Source organism: Colletes gigas, unplaced genomic scaffold (assembly GCF_013123115.1).
Source record: "Colletes gigas isolate AHSC1104 unplaced genomic scaffold, ASM1312311v1 Colletes_gigas_Sc00014, whole genome shotgun sequence".
Lineage (NCBI taxonomy): Eukaryota > Metazoa > Arthropoda > Insecta > Hymenoptera > Colletidae > Colletes > Colletes gigas.
The window spans coordinates 1,760,910-1,778,908 of record NW_025106643.1 but is presented as its reverse complement, the minus strand read 5'-3'; the positions used below and the strand labels follow the sequence as shown (position 1 = coordinate 1,778,908).

Genomic DNA, 17,999 nt, shown 5'->3' with positions numbered 1-17,999 from the left:
TCGCCAATGGACGCCATGATTGATATTACGTGCGGCGAAAGTTAAGGGGAATCCAAGAAACCCGAGGGCTGCGGGAATGTCTATTGACATTTCTCCAAATATTCCGTTGTCTTAAGGGAACATTCTATTACAGAACCTTGTAAAAAAATCGATCTCTTTTTAGTTCACTTTCTGTACTTTTAGTCACCTTTTTAATTTCTTTAACGACTCGCGTGGTTAGAGGAGACTATTCTTTGCATTAATTTTAAAGACAAACAAAAACCAGAGAAAATATTTTTCCATATCGAATAACATGCTTGGTTTTTCCTTTTTTGAAGGGCCTTTAGTAAAGTTACTGGTAACTTGTAAAATATTGATGATTTTTGACCGATTAAAATCGTGCACATTCTTCGAATATGGATCTAAATATACGCGTTTAAATTTGATAGAAAAATATTTTGTTCCTCGAAAAAATTCGAAAGAACCGCTAAAAAATTGTGTTCCAGGATACCCCCTTAATGTTGTGTCACGATCAGGCAATGGAGAAGAATCGAGTGCAGGTTATAAGCTTGAAATATAGGGGAGAGTGGGCGCGTAATGGCGTGCCACTGTAACAAATGAAACATTGCAAGGGAAACGTTTGTCATTAATAATGCAAAATACACCAGAACGTTCGAGGAGCCCCAATTACACAAATAAAATCGTAACTTTGCAATCGCGTAGTTCTCATTAATAATGGAAAAATTCAAATATTCTTTGAGCCTCGTACGAGTACCAAAATGGTAACGAGGAAGTTCTGCAGAGAGTAACCCAAGCAAGAAATTCATACCATTTAGCGCGATCGCCCGTGACATTATAATTTCACAGAAAATACCATGCTATTTGATGTTCCAATTAGGCGTTTTCGACGAGGTTTACATTCTCAATTTCTTGGGCGACGAACGCGGCCCGGAGAGGGCCCGGTCGACATCGACGTCGCACTTCCGGTCTTCTTTTAGCTCTTTCAAACAATCCACACGGACCGTCAGCCAAGCGTGATCGGGGTTTTCAAGGTACACTTTGTCTTCATCCACGGGCAAAACGGTCAGCCATTTCGAATTCAACCGTCCCAGTAGTAATTCCATATGGGCACGCGCAACTTTTCCCAATCGAGTTCCGGTCGACTCGCGAATCGAATTACCTCCCTGCGCGACCGTAGTTTTTCCGTTCCGTGCATTTATTTACCGGGAAAACGTCCGCTCGAGACGAATTCCGAGGGACGAGCAACGAAACTCCGACGAAATTTTACTACGGGACTCGAAAACATTACTATTTCAACGCCAACTTATGCTGGAAACTCTAAAAAAAATGTTTCATCCCCAGGACTCCTTTTTCGAACACTATTTAAACGAACGTTGGAAAAAAAATAAAATTTTATTTGGTCAATATTCAACAAAATGGTTATCACACTGACTGCCACGACATCTACATATGGCCGACACAACGTTTCACCAAGGAGTTAAAAAAATTCATTCAGAAGATTAAATGTCAAAGAAAATAAAGCTAAATAGGGTCCTTAGATTTTAACGAGTCTGTAATAATAAATTCCATGGCAAATTCTTGGTTTGCTACTTTCCAATTGTCTAAAAATAAAATTTAATTTGAGAGGTTAGGTCTGGCAGACAACGAGTTAATCCTACTTTAATTTTTGTGTTTTGAATTACGTACAATAATTATAATAAATATTAAAGTGACACAGGGTCTGGTAAAAGCCATTTTTTCGTAAAGCAATAAGGCTGTAAATTGGAATGCTTGTTGTACGCCGTGTTACGACCGACTACAATTAATTCCGTAATGGCCGTTGTGTACCGAGGCAAGAAAATTTTTTATTTAATCACACCGACATAAATTTGTAGAGCGGTAAAAAGTATTACGTCGCGGAATTTACGATTTTGCCAATAAACGGTTTAATCGTTCGACTGCGGGCGTCGTTTCGTTCGACGGCATCGGAATTACGGCTGAATAAAATGCGAAATGAGCGATTCTTTTTATGCGTGATAATGTCACGAGCATTTCTCATTCGATTCTGTATGAATTTACTATACAAAAAAATATTTAAAGACCCAACGAATGCCATTTTGGGGTGTTCAAACTACCATCATGGTCTATTAACAATAAGATCGAGAAATTCTTGCTCGAAACGTTAAGTATAAAAGTGACGTTGAACGTAGAATGAAGAAAGTTTCGGGACCATTTTTATCTAAAATTAAAACTTGCCCCATAAAAATTATCGCAAAGACACACGAGAAGGAAGGTGAATAATGTATGCTTGTATATTTTCTTGGTAACTAAACAGTGCCTCCACGTTCTTGTCGCCCTCAGGATATCAATGCGATTAGCCTAACACCGTTCGACTACATGATAAGTTGAGGCACAGGAAATTAGAAGATAACTTACTAAAACTGCTTTCCGATCGATTCTTGTCAGCCCGGGGCCATTTGTGACGGAGCAGTTTCGTTCGAAAAAGGGACATCCATTACGCGTCATTTCACCCTAAATTGCTTCGAGAAACCCTCACCGAAACACGCTCCTTTTTCCAAACTTCCAGTTCCTTAAATTCCACCGCGACTTTTCGTCGAATTTAATGTTTTTATCGTCGTTTGGAAGAGAGACAATAATGTTTTATACAACACGAATCGTTTAAAAATAAAATCAGAAACCCGGAGGGAGCCTTTTTGTATAATACAACGGTTTTGTTCGCGGAAAAAATGTACTTGCTTTGCGAACGCGTCGTCACACTTTCGACAATGGCGTGGTTCTACGAAGAAAACCTTATTATACCATTCAACGGTTTGCTTTGCCTTTCTTTTACCAAACAGTAGATACAATACAATTCACCCCAATGACATGATTCATCCAACCCCTACAATTCCTTCACCTTCACCCTTTTGTCTCCCTTCACTATTCAATTCTAACCAACACGAATTAAGTTCCCTAAAACTCCTCGACTGGGTCATCTAATTTACATCGTGTACTAAGCATTAATTTGCTCGTTGCAGCACAATTTGTTTCAAGTTGCAGTAAACTTATCGTTTCAAATAATAATTACAATAAAGACACGAGTTTGTTGCGTCAAATATTAAGAAATTCAGAATCGAGCGAATCGAAGAAATAAATAAGCTCTTCCTACTCTAAAAAAATTAATATTTGTCTAGTTTCATTTATCAAAAAATAAGTAAATTGCTGTTTTCATAACTACTAACTTGTTTGACCAAAATGAATTTTTCCCCCAAAGAATACATCATTACACAGAACTGTACAGGGTAGTTGAAACCTGTTGTTCGTTCTCGCATTGCGGACGAAGAAAATTCGTAAAAAAAATAGCAAAAATGTTGTACTTGTACTGGAATTAATCCCCGTTTAGTTTCACGCGTGAAACACGTTCCCTTCGGTTGCTATAGATCCCTTCACGAGGCAATCGTGGTGCTCGAAACAGATCGATCTTCGACCCCTGCCAATTCCACTTTCGGTTCTCCGGTGACCCACAGTCGTTCGGGTGTCAAAGTAACGTCAAAAGTCGATGTTAAAAAATGCAACTTCTCGGGGCCCTTCGATCCCGTAAACGCTGGGATCCGGTCGGGAAGGAAAAATCGCTCGTGTCGATCATCCCCCCTTCGTTGCACCGTGATCGACGATTTTCGGAAAACTGCCGCCGCTACGTGCAACTTGTACAGACTATTTTAGCCAGCTGCGTTCGGTTCAATGTTGTACCGCGTCTATTGATCGAAGCTCAGAGAAGCATAGAGTTACAGGCCACTGGCGTCGGCCCTCTCAACCCCTCCCAACCCCCTCTATCATTCCGTCGTTCTCTCTCCTAGCACAGTTTCCCCACTTTCCCTCTTTTCTTCTCGGCCTACACGGCTCTATCCCCCTGCTCGTTTCTCTGTTTCTCGAGTCCCGTTTCTAACGACCTATCTCTCTCCCCCGACCACCCCCTCTATCCTCTGTTCGAGGAAGGACTGCACTATCCGAATTCCATTTCCGTCCAATTACAATTCATCCCCGTTTCAAAGCAGCCCGCCAAAAACAATAATTTCTTTTCTTCCAACGACCCACCCCCCTACACCGCACTCGTCATCGACTTTGCACGCTCGATGACGAATGCCCCCTGCACGGCGAAAAAACGTTCATCCTCGTCGCTAATGGTAACCTATCGATTCGAGGAGTTCGACTAATCGAGGGGTCCTTCAAATGATCCACGATTGTTGTTCACTCTTCTACCATAAGGTCTCTGGAATCCATTTTCGACCCAAACTACGTTATTTAACGAATAATAATAATGAAGAAACTTTTTACTGGGATGAAACTTGAATTTGGGTCAAAATGGAAGCTGTCTCCCGTCGTTCGATTTTTAAAAAATAACTGTTCACTAATTTAATATAAATAGTTAATTCCCGTTTCCGTCATCCGCTCCTAAAACTGTCCCTGCGTTACGTTCTTGCTTCAAGATGTCCACCCGCAAAAGGGTTAATCCGTTTACTCGCAGACAACTTAGCTTGATGTTTACTGAAACTGTCAGGCGACTTACGAAATGATATCGTCTATTCGTACGTTTGCTGCGAATTTATATAATTTTGAAACTGTAAATATTTTAAATAAACGTATCGTAGTTGAAATAAATATTAGAAATTTAAGTAGAAATAAATATTTTTCAATTTACGATCAATTCCATGGAACTACGAAGTGTTGTCGCATAGTTTATACATAGGGGAAGGGTTTGATGATTTACGTGAACGAGAATGTTGTTGAATATCTCGAAAATCGATATTCACTATTCAATTACACTGCAAGCGGAAGTCTATCGATATTTCATTCATGCACGCTCGAATTTCGAACTTTTTATTCAGTATTTTTGGAAAAACGATATGTAAAATTTATGCGCATTTTGATGGTACTTGTATCGAAGTATACGTGCACGAAACGAACAATCGAATCGATAATATAACCTAAAAGAGTTGTTTCGAAAATACCAACGAAATTTATTCTTTGCTAGTTGCAAATACACTTCGAAGTTAGAAACGCTGTTGTCAAGTTTCTTTTGTTAAAAAGATGTCTGTCTCACGAAACATTAACATTACAAAAGAAAACTATCGTTTTTTACTGATTCATTCTACGCAGAGAGTACTTTTGGGGCCCCAGTTACCTAATCCCTACCTGCGCGCGCATCTCTCCCCGAAACATGGCGGTAATTACAAATCCTTAATCGCGTTTGTCTTGAAAATTCGCTTCCTCGTATAATTCTACTTGTTGCACATTTATTCTAACTTCACACGAGCGTTATAAACTGTACAGAAGGTAAAGTAATAACTAGACTGCGGATCTTTATGCAAATTCATATTTTTATTAATAGAATTAATAAAGGAGCTTTGTAGATGATTGTCTCAACCCTTAAATATAATAATTCGTATCTTACTTGAAGTATTTCCTATATTTTTGCATATTAAATGCATTCTGTAGTTTCTTGAGGATTAAAATTTCCCATAAATGCATAAACATCCGCGTAATCAGCGTCGATCGCGGCGAGTACGAAAATTACCAGTCTCTATCTAAGCGTTTGATACCTGTGATCGAATTTATCAAGATGGCAATTTACTCTAACGTCGACTGACAAGCAGATATCCACTGGGTGTAGCTATGGCCGAGCTAATGGAAACTGCACGAAACTTCGGGAGTTTCCACCGAGAAACCTTTCGTATCAAACTACGGTTACTTCCGTTCATTGTCAACTTAGAGAAAGCGGATCGCTCTAATACAGTACAAACAACTCGAAACAAAATGGACAAATATTTCAGAAATTTTTAACCACTTTGACAGCACATAAGGTTGAAAAGAAACAAAGAATTTCTGGATGTTCATGAGACCTTCCTGGACGTGTAAAATACATTGCTGGGGCACGTTAATTCATTTTTTAAATAATTTTGCCAAGTTCATTTGTTACAGTGGAATAGTTTCTTCGAGTATATTACATATATTTTGATCTTTAATGTAATTATTGAAAAGGAGCACTAGTTAGTATAGCTTTCTTCATTTCTATCTAAGAACAAAATAATTTTGACCAACACTCCAAGTTCATTTGTTACAGTGGAATAGTATCTTCGAGTATATTAAATATATTTTGATCTTTAATGTAATTATTGAAAAGGAGCTCTAGTTAGTATAGTTCTCTCATTTTTCTCTAAGAACAAAATAATTTTGACCAACACTCCAAGTTCATTTGTTACAGTGGAATAGTATCTTCGAGTATATTAAATATATTTTGATCTTCAATGTAATTATTGAAAAGGAGCTCTAGTTAGTACAGCTCTTTCATTTTTCTCTAACAAAATAATTTTGACCAACGTTCTAAACTATAGTTAGAGAGGTTGTTGCGGAACTATTATCATCTCGTAACAATGAACTTTACTCGTTACGAGGAAGACTCGATCTCCGACCCCCGTTTCTTTTTTTTTCTCGTTGTTCAGTTTGCGCCAATTTATCGACGATATATAGTCGGGGCCAATCATCCAATTAAGTGCCCACGCCTCTGCTCGCGTCTTTGCTGAAAAAAGTAAGTTGTTGATTGGCCACCTACGCGTACCGACTGTAGTCGGATACATTATCGATAATACACCGACGTATTATTGACGATGAGGCATCGGGAGGCCGACTTTTGCCGTGAATTATTGCCACCCGCGGTGCCCTCCCTCCGTCCAGCTCGAAAAACCAGATTGTAATTGAGTCCTAATGCATTTCTGAAGAGGATCGCGAAATTGCTCGAAAATTGACAGTCATTAAACGAAGTCCAGGGAGAGGGGGGAGTCCCAGCGAACACGCATCGGAAAGTCGGTCGTGCAACAGATAATCCTACCTTGTCGTTCGTTGTCATCGACTCGTTCTACAAATTGCCCTCAAATTACGCCTCGCCACGCGAAAAACATATTTCATCGCGGTAAACAAATATTACGCGATATCGTTAAGTACACCAGAGAATAACACGAGCTATGGACACGACAAAAACAACTTCCAAGCCTTTTATTAAATTTTCAAAACTGTCCAGGGTGTTTAAAAATGTTTGCTTGAAATTTGAAAGAGTCTACAGGAAAATAGGTCTTCCATAATCTCAAAATCTCCTCAATGCTGCCTGATCAAAAGCGTACAATTTTCTACGAGACCAAAACTTTGATTTCAGAATTAATTAAAGTGTCGATCGAATCATCGTGACTTTCTGTTAGATAGGATAATTTTAACCCCACTCGCGTCTAATAAGTCCATTGGAGATTTGTCCGATCCACGTTAAAATGAACACGAAAAGAAATTCTACTATATCGCTCGACTCGGTTGTCTCTGTCTTGCTGCCAATTATCATTGCTCAACCGACGAGCAATCGACGCCAGGTTCCCCGACGATTCCCCACCTGATACCGATACATATCCGTTTTTAGTTGGATTATGCTGTCCGCATTACGCCCGTTTGCCCCGGTAATCCGGTGCACCCTTTGCTAACGCTGATTGGGAATTTACGAACGGTCGAATCGATAATAATTGATTCGAGATTACCAAACTGGTCGCGTTACACCAGCCCCGTTCGTGATTGGGGAACAGATGTGCGCCACGTACCGGGGAATATCGAAAAAAAAAGCCATTTTTTCCCCCATTCCGATCGATCGCAGGGAACCGCGAATTTGAACGTTTCGATCGTCGAGTCCACTCACCGTTCTCCAAGGAAACTTTCCTGCTTCGATGCTCAAAAGGAAACAGTCCACCTGAAACATAAAATGGACTCGAATTAGTGGTAATCGAGTAGAAACTCTTTTTTTTCAGATTAATTTTCCTCAGAAAAGAAAAGAATTGTTGAACATGCAAACGAGCATTGCTTTCCCCCTCTACCTTCCTTACTTACTTCACTTCGCGCTTCTCTCTTGTCTTGTCGTGTTCAAACCGCTGTATTCTTTATTGCTAAATAAATCTTGTTTCGTCTTTAACCAAAACTAGGTATAGAACGTTATTTGAACACGACGAACCAACAAGAATTTTGGATGTTTTGTTACAAAGTAAGTGATGTTAACGATTGATTTTTATCAGTAAGATCGACTTTTCCATTTTATTTCGAATGCAACGTTTGACGACAGAGATCGTGGCAACTGGAGAGACAATACTGCACTTGAATCCACGGTTGCTTACTCCGTTTCGTCAACGCTCGATTAGCGACGGATCGCTCGAGTCACTACCAACAATGGCTCCTCGACGGCTCGCGATCCCGTCCGCAGCAATTACCGTTTCGATAATTAGTGCAAATCGATGCACTTCGATGCTTTGTCGCATGCCTCCGCGAACATTCTAGCAGAAGACCGAGCGTTCTTGATTTCTATTCAAATGAGCCTTCTGAATGTGAATCTCACGCGTTTCTCTCTTTCTCCGGCCGTCCTGTTCGCTCTCGCCTCGTCTCTCTTCGATCACTGTTTACCCAGTGTACACGCCTGTTTGCATCTTTGTGTACCAACTCCGGGGCACCGTTGTCGCCGGAGCGTTCGATAAAGCCGCGTTAATTGGAGCTTTCGGCCTCCGTTGTCGGCCAAGTGTCTTGAATGAAATTTAAGCTCTCTTACACCGCTGAAGACGCCCTCTCAAATTCCGTCAGTCGAAAATTTGTTTAAACGAGGGAATTTCAGGCGATGCTCAGCCACCAAACCCCGACGAATACCCAATATTTCTCCACAATGTCCCACGTAAATGTTTCGTTCGTTAAACAGATTGCAACGAGTTCGAAATCTGCACTCTTTGGTCAGTTTCACGATCACGAAGGGTCAAATTAATCCATAACAATCCAAAAACAAAGTAAAGTAACTATTTTAACCCACAACGCTGAGAAAGCCTATTCACGACGAATAATTTATTTATTTTTGGGCCCTAGTTGTGGGATTAATAGTAATCAGGTTAATGGACTGCTTCGAAACACTTTTCATCGTATCTTTTGCATTTCGATCGTCCGTTTTATGCATAAACTTTCGCGTACAAGGGATCCCTCCAAGTTTTTATAATAAATATTCGTTAAGAGCGGAGGGGGTGAGATTTATAGCCACTCGTTATAATGTGTTTTTAATACGTCGGGCATTAAAAGATCGTACGGTGGGTAGGGGTAAGTAATGCATCATTACCGAGTTAACGACGCATACGGAAATTGATTTAAACTTCGGGTGCACTACCAAATAGATGTTAAATGATCTGTCACGTGCCTCGCGGAATATATAAAAAAAACATGCTAAAAACTTGAGTACAACTTAACGTCAATTCACAAACGATTACTTGACTTTCCATATATGTACGACCTTTGGCCTTGATTCAACTTGGTATCATCCTACGTTTAGGTTTTTGCCACGTCAATTATCCTTGTTGCGACATAATTGCGGAATTGAGAATAAAATTCTGTCGATGTCTCAGTTTTAATTCTCGTAAAATGACACGATTTTTAAATTTTATCCGTTTTTACCGATGATAGATTTCAATAATTGGTCAGGGTAATATAATCACATTGGAATTAGACACTTTTTACAACGCTATGAATATTTCCAATTGAAATCGCGATGGATAACGTTTTGCCTAATTCCGACGACGTCCAGATCTCTCGCGATCGTTTTCCAAGATGGCGGTGGGAGTCCTCGAGGTTCTGGCCGATATAAAAGGGGCGTACCGGTGCGTAACTGTCCAGGAGTGTGTCAAGAGCGTGTGTCCGGTCGCGGAGAAGTCGATCTCGCGTAACGGGAGACGTTCGATCGAGGGACAGCCGATCCCACTTCGACCGCCTATAAGAAGATGTCGCAGAAAGGAGAGGAGGCCAGTGTCACGTGTGAAAACGACATGTCAGCGTCGAAAAGCAGCTCCTTGTTGCGTCTGAATCAGGAGGACCGTCGCGGCTCCGCCGATTGGCAGGATCAGGACACCGATTCCGAGATCAGCGACACCGATTTCCTCACCAAGGGTGCCTTTCTACTGACGCCCAGCCACGACCTCAGCATCGAGAAAGCGGCCACCATTTGCGAGAAAATGAACTTTCGGTAAGGATCGTCCACCCTTTCCATCCACTTTTCCAACCCCAAAATTCTCCGATCAAAATTTATTTTTATTTTTTCGTGATCTAGATTAAGGGATGCAAATATTTTTTATTTATATTTATTTAAGCGTCAGGCGATTATTAAGATCTCCAGATGTGCAATATTAAATTGTCTTTATATTCTCATTTTTCAATGATTTAATTTATAACATCTTTTATAATACATTGTTAATAAAAGAGATATTAAATTCAGCGCCATTGTACTCGTCATTTTCTAGTCTGGAATATTCCCCAATTGTGTTTAACAGAACTAATGATTTTTTTGCTAAATATTTGCACAGATTTACAGCAACGTTGTTTTGTCATTTGTTTGTAATTTTTTAATAACTTTTTAACGAAGCCTATTTTGGCCTCTAGAATCTCCTATTAAAATTTTTTCCAGGGGTGATAGAACACCCTGTATAATATTCAGTATTGAGTATTACATATCACAATTTTTCAGGAATTTTCTAATAATTTGCATGGCCATTGTTTCGCGTTTCTCAATTTCAATATTAATTAATGCTATTTTCGTGCAAATTTCCGCCCACTTGTCACCATTCGCTAATATAAATTGATTCAGTCTTTGAGCTGTATTCTATATTCATAACACGTAATTTGCATGAATAGCTAACAAAATATATTACAACATTAAATATTGTTCTTATTATTAATCGCAAACAATAAACTCTTCCTACTGTTCTTTCGAGCCCCATCGAATTTTAAATCTACGCCTCGGAATTAAAATTCTTTCCAAAAGAGTGAAATAAAAATAATTATAATTGTATTGTTCCAGACTATGTTTATTATTTTTCGTTTGGTCATTTATTGTCAGTCTTCGCGATAGAATAATTGTTACGAGGAACAAAGAAGAGTAAATCGCGAGTGTACGTGGTAATCGAAATCACGCCGATCTAAGCGAAACAAAAGACATAAATTATGGACTAATTTGTCGCGTTGTTTACCTGATAAACGTACAGCAACTCCAATATTGAACTGTTGCATCTAGTTCAAAACTCACAAACTGTTCCGATGTAACATCGCGCCGCGGCGCGAACGATAATTGAAACGAATTAGTCTCCCCGCAAGGGGCAATATTGAAACAAATGTCTGATCAGCCCGGTTAATTTTCCAGAAGCACTGTTTTAAACTGCAATCTACCGCCCGATATAATAATCTCTCGCGAAAGTACATGTACTTTTCGTTAATCGTTTTTTGAAAGGTTTTTTATAAAATAAAAAAAAAAAAGGAATCAAAGCTCTCACACGAGTTGATTCAGGATCAATTGAAATTGTTTAAATCCCCATTGTAACAGAAATATAATTTTGTAATTTTCTAGAGCCACTCTTGATTCACTGTTCATTAGTTATTGCATTAATTTGCATGCTGAATTTATTAATGTTACACTCAGTTTCGTGATAAGTGGGATCTTCGTCCCGATTTGGTTGTCGTTATTATAATGACTTCCGGGCTCATTGATCGTGGAATATACCAATTTATCGCGTAATCATTGAATAATGTTAGCATGCATATGTGGAATCGGTCGAGCGCTTGTGAGAGCGTGAATCCCTCTGGTGGCGAGCACGGGAGGCAACGCATATTATCCCAGCCAGAGAAAGGTTAAGTTGAAAGTTCAATTTCGAGGCTGGAGTTTTTGCAATTTGTTTAAAACAGTACGAAGTGGTTTTAATTTAAACGAACACGTTGAAGTGTTGCACCCGTTTCAACAATTTCTTTACCGTAATGGCGGTGCTAGGACGGAGGAAGGTACTGGTTTAACAGGGAATATAATTGGATTAAGAGTAGTAATTTGAATTATAATGGAGCACAGCGATCGGGTGAAGATAGGAGAAACTTTCTGATTAAAATTAGCCGTGAAAAATCCACGGGATAATTGCGTGACAGTGGAGGGGGTTGCGGGACAAACAAGACGGAATCTAGAGGCAAGAATAAAGGAACGAGGGGGTGGAGAGATAAAACATCGTTTTCGCTTTGCGTTACAGCGGCGCGTTCTCCTTGACGAAGACGGCGACCGGTATACTCTTCAAGTTCAGCAACATCGACGATTTTCAGGCGGTCTACAAAAAGGGCTTCCACAAAGTCACCGGGACACGGTTCTACAAGAAGGTACTTATCTTTCGGTACACAAAGGACCCTCCCTCTTCAAACGGCTCTAAATACGACGTTTCGTATTCATGAACGCAGGTCGCCATACCCTGCAGACCCGCAAAGACGTTCACCGTCTGCGTTTTGGACGTACCTGAAGAATTACCCGAAGAGGATATTAGGCACGCTCTCTACAAGTATCGGTCCATAGTCGAAGTCACTAGGCTGCCCCTCAACACGGGCGCTGTTTGTGAGTAACTCACACCAAATCAAACAAAATCACTCCACGCGACAGTAGAGCAAGATAGACCCTTATTTTTTCACCCAGAGACTCTCAGAACAGTCGAAATTTCAAAAAATGGACGAATAAATTTAGAGACCTTGACCCTGCACGAATGTAGATACTGTGGACCTTATGAAACCTATGAATTTTTGCTTTTTCTTGAAGATAATATCACACCTTAACACTTTGATTGCCACGTCATCCTCATTAAATTAAATTTGAATGGGGTTCGAAAGTTTAGCTTTACGAAAGTAACTACTGCGACCACTTTTACGGTTTTAGACTACCAAAGTGTTAATAGTAAGCTCGTGCACAGTCAAGAATAATCATGTTAATGAATTAAAGCTAACTACCAATTTATTACGCGAGTCAGCTTTTAGGGTGGTTTAAGAATAAACAGAATTTCGTTCCCGATTCGAATCGAGCCATAACAATTTTCCAGTGTTCGGAAACTAGGGGGTTCGAAAAAAAAGGGAAAATTTTAGAGCTGGCTTGCCACGCGGCGGAACGGAAACCGTGCGTTCCCGTAACTAATTCCGCAAATTCCAACATAGTCGCTAACTCGATAGCCCCCGATCGAACGAATTCCCGGCCCTTTTCTCCCTCATTTCCCTAACTGCAACCGATGGGTAACCCGATATCTGCTGTGTGAATTAGTGAAAGCGATCAACGACAAGCTGAAAAGCGACGCTCACAGCCAGAACGAGCCGGCGACGATTTACACGGGGCCACCCGTTATAAGGGTTACCCTGGCCAACATGGAGGAGACCACGATGCTGTTGAGCCGCGGTCTGGATTTTTATGGGGCCACATATTTCCCCACCGAAACACTCCACCCGGCTGCTCAACCCTTCGCCAAATACAAAAACAACAGGTGGGAAATGAATGTGATCGCGTATCCTTGCGAAACGTTCTCCGCGTGACCCATCGAGACGCATCAAAATCAATTTCAATTTATCACGGATCCCGTGTCCCTATCCACCATCCTCCATATTCATTTCTAACGTATCCTCAATTCCTTCAGCGTTCTTTTAATAAATTCGATCGACTAAATCTTTGGCTCTTAATAACGTTTGGATATTTTTCAATTTTATTAAACATTTTCTGTCCCATGTTCGTAGTTTGTCTTACGTTGACTTGCAGAAGAAGGGTGTTCGACCTGGGAAAAATTTTAATGGAAGATTAAGATGGAAGAGGTTTCGTTAAAAAGTTATTAAAAAATGAAATTAAAAAATTTCAAATCGTTCTAAAAAAATTATTCACGGTTCCGGGGGTGAATTACAAGCATTTTTGGCGATTAGACACACCCCCGAATTCCTACGCATTTTCGAGAAAAAAATTCATTACTGAAAATTACATGTCTGACCATGGCGTTGATATGGTTCACTGAAATTTCTTTAAATCTTTAAAACGTCATAACTTCTGAACGGATTGGACGATTTTAATGTTTCAAGCGGCAAACGACGCGTATTTTAGTGGAGAATATGTAAAAATTGCAAAAATATTCGGAAAATTGTTCCTTCATCCCCGTAAAGTTAGAAAACCCCCCTAGAAATAGCCCAATTTTCAAACGGCCATAACTCCTACAATAGTCAATGGATCTCATTGAAATTTTTTTCTGAGACAAAGCCCATGTGTACCTACAAAAAAGTATTAGACAATTTTTCTGTAGAACGTCAAACAAATGTATTAAAAATGAAAAACGAAGTCCTAAGAAAAATCGACAGGGGGTAGGTGCCTAAATTTTTCAGTGAAAATAAAAATTTTCTAATCGTTCTAAAAAAATTATTTTCGGTTGCAGGGGACAATTTCAATCATTTTTTATAAATAGGCATACCCCCGAATTCTTATCCATTTTCTAGAAAAAAATTCGAGAAGTTGAGAAATTTTACGACGAAAAAAAGATTTCAAATCGTTCTAAAAAAATTATTTTCGATTGGAGGGGTCAATTACAATCATTTTTGGTGGATACACATACCCCCGAAATCTTACCCACTTTCGAGAACAAAATTCCCATGGACTCAAGGTGACCGTAGTTTGACACTTGAGAATCTCTCTAGAATCTCTCATTAAAATTGTTCCCAGGGGTGGCCGAACACCCTGTATATTAAAATCCACACATTTATACATTCACGAGATATTCGTAAAACAAATCTATTCCTTTTGTGACCATTCCTTGTGCGAACAGAACGAAATTAAATAGTATACGTTTGAAAAAAATTTTAAATCGTTTTAAGAAAATTATTTTTAGTTAGGGGAGTTATTTACAGTCGTCTTTGGTGAATATACATACCCCCGAAATCCTACGTACTTTCGAGAAAAAAATTCTTTACCGAAAATATACTGTGTGGTTGGAAATGTTTTTATAACTTTTTAACGAAGCCTCAATCAACAAATTATTATCCTTGACTTTCGTCTTATTTTGGACGTATCTGCATGATAGAATTTTTTTTATGGAACTAGAACAATTAATTCTAAGGTTGAAATGTCAAAGGAAATAAATTTGAATAGAATTCACTAATTTTAGTCAGGCTACGAAACTAAGTGCTACCATTGCTTCAGGTGGCTCGAGTTGGCGGCCATTGGCGCCGGGCAGAGGGTCAGAGATCTACTTCCGGTGTTCGACAACGCGGGTTTCAACAAATTGTCACCCCCGGCCAGCCGGATGATAAAACCGCAAAAAAACTGAAGCGTCTCCGCGATTTCTTTCGCCCATCCCTCGAAATCCAACATGGAGCTTTATCGAACTCCGGGCTGAGAGTATCAAGGAACAATTCGGGAGGATCAAGGATAAGTCGAGACGAGCAGGGAATCCTGCATCCGTGGTAACGAAACCATTTCGGGGTAACGCTGTCTTAATTTGACGACCCTGCACAGTTGTTAGACTAACTCGATAATAAGCCAGGTAGAACGATCTTGGCTAGAAACTTTTTTTTATGGAAAGATGTTCGGTTTTCTGTCCTCTTATGGTAAATCGCACGTCTCGTATAAACTATCACCAAAGACGAACGTCTATCGTTCATATTTTGGGTCCAAAAACGAACAAGAAACACTAAAATCGATTTTCACAGGGTAAATAATTTTTATCTAACTTCACTACCTCAAATGTAATATAGTTCACTGAATGTTCGTTTTCCCAATGCAATATCGTTTGCAAAGAAAGTTCTACGTGGTTATTCCTTCCAATAAAACATGTTCCTATTTTTCCCTGTTCTCTTTTTATAAAAGACTAATATTTAATTGCAATAATAAAACGCTGTTCCTATTCAAACTTTGCTGTTCAAATTGTAGAATAATAGGTCTATCGAACGTGAAAGCGTGGAAGTAAACTTGTGTAAATTGAAAAGCACGATACACGAAGGCAGATGTTTTTTATCTCGAACTTTCTCATTGTTAAGAATGCTGTCGTTCAAGTTGCATTTAAAATTATTAATATTTCAACATTAACATCGTTTCACGTTTATTGAGATCGTAGTGTATTAAAACGTTCGCGCAGAAATATTAAAATTTAATAAGCAGAGAAACTATTTGGCGTTAAATTATTTTAATCCTGTTCCAACCGACTTCCTTCCAGTTGCAATATTGCATAGTTTATTGAATTTCCTTAATTAAGAAATCAAGTATGGAAGCTTTAATTAAACGCAAGCAATATTTTCACTTTACTTTTCTAATTGTTACTGCTTTTTGGACGATTTGTTACACTATTATTCGATACATCGACGAATATTTTTAAACGAACGTGGAAAGAAAATTTAGCAAAATGGATCCACGGAATAAAATAGAATTTTTTATCTGAAAATGTAAACTGAGAAACGAGGCGCAGAAGAGAAATTGGCTACGAAAACGAAGACGACGGCGCGTAGAATTGTCTGGAGGATCGACGAACGGAGGAAATTTGAGGAAGAAAAATGCAGGAGGAAAGAAACGGCGAACGGGGATGAAAAGCAGAAGAAAGGAATGGCGACGGAAACGAAGAACAGCCGGCAGAGGAACTTGACGGGGGGCGCAATAACGATAAATGTAAAGTTTGCGTACGCATCGTTAGTACCATTGCCAGACCCGCAATAACCGTTGCTGCCAGGCTACGAAGTCGCTTGGGGGTTACTAACTACTAATTGTTACCAACTTAGCGAAACGAAGAATCCTCTCTTGCTCTCTGTCTTTGCGCGTTACTTCACCAGATTAAAGAAATTTTGTGTTTAACACTCTGGCCCTCGAGACGGAATGCCCCGCGTTTACGTTTTCCACGAGTCAGCGTGTTCCTGAGGAAAGCAGACAACGATAATTGCCGCTACACGCCTCGCATTTCAGACTTTTCCACTTGTGCTCCTTCTTTCGGCGCCTCTTTCTATATTATCGTTTGAAATCGATACTTTTTTTACACCCGTTATTTTTATCAAGCAAAAATACACCAAAAGTGGAGAATGAAAATTTTTCATAGGGCGTTTCGTTTTCGAGAAAATCGAGTTTGAAAAGTTTGGTGCGCGTGGAGTTCGCTGGTGAAAGGAACACGGGTCTGATTGGTGACTGGATCCCCACTCTATCGCGCCTATTGGTCGAAACGACGATGGTGGGGGTGGGCGGAGAAAACAATGTTATTTCCTAGTCTACTTTTCACGAACTCACAGTATTAGACTTTTTAGACGCATACTATTTAATTTTTGGTTAAGTTTGTTCGTACGGTGGCCACGAAAATGTATAGATTTGTTTTACGAATATCTCGTGAATGTAAAACATAAGACTTGATGACCAGTAGCGTCACGATTGTGAAACTTGACTTCAAGAATTATAATGAGGGGTTAATAGATTTTTATAGGCATAATATTAAGTTTTTTTATTATCTCTGTCTCAGTTGGAACGATTATAGCGCGAGGATCCGCAAAAGCTCGAGACAATCTCGCGTGAGTGACAAAACTCGAGTTCGTTCAGCGTCGCGGAATCATAAGACACACTTGCCATTATCGTTAGCCGCCTCCTTTTGAGCGTTTTTGCGACCTCCGTTGCTATCGCGGGCTTACGGGCGGAAATTAAACGTGTGCGGTATCTAGACAGAACTAAAATAAGTACGCGAAATTGCAAGAACGTGGACCATCAGAAGCGTTCGCCCAGCTCGTGTCGAGCCATCACTAAACTTGAAATTAAATTTTCTGGTATTGAGTCATCCCTAAACCTCCAGTTTTGTTAATTCTCCCTCAAAAAAAATTGCCACGTGTTTGGAGGCCATCCAGTATACGAACGCAATAAAGAAACGCGATAGAGACGAAGCACCATCGGCGATCCATCGAGATAGATCCCGAACGCACACCGCCGCGAAAACAGAAATCAGTGTAAGTGAAAAATGCATAAGTCGCCGGGAGATTCGGGGGGAGAGGAGAGACGGGAACAGCCCCTGGAAGATCGCGTACAAAGGGAGGGCCGGAAAACCGAGGTACAACGACAGCTCGAAGGATGGACAGAAGACGAAAAGCGACGGGAAGAATGACGAAAGGGGAACCCGTGGTATAAGTAATAGTCGTGGAACGCTATT

General features: G+C 39.9%; 1 protein-coding gene across 1 annotated transcript; it reads left to right on the top strand.

Moving 5' to 3' along the window:
* The first annotated feature begins 9,716 nt into the window (after positions 1 to 9,716).
* LOC122399589 lies at positions 9,717 to 15,840 on the top strand. Its single transcript, XM_043400378.1, has 5 exons — positions 9,717 to 10,048; positions 12,087 to 12,210; positions 12,289 to 12,439; positions 13,130 to 13,346; positions 15,035 to 15,840. Exons 1-5 carry the CDS (start codon positions 9,807 to 9,809, stop codon positions 15,159 to 15,161), a joined length of 861 nt encoding a protein of 286 aa, XP_043256313.1. The 5' UTR covers positions 9,717 to 9,806; the 3' UTR covers positions 15,162 to 15,840.
* The last annotated feature ends 2,159 nt before the right edge of the window (positions 15,841 to 17,999 follow it).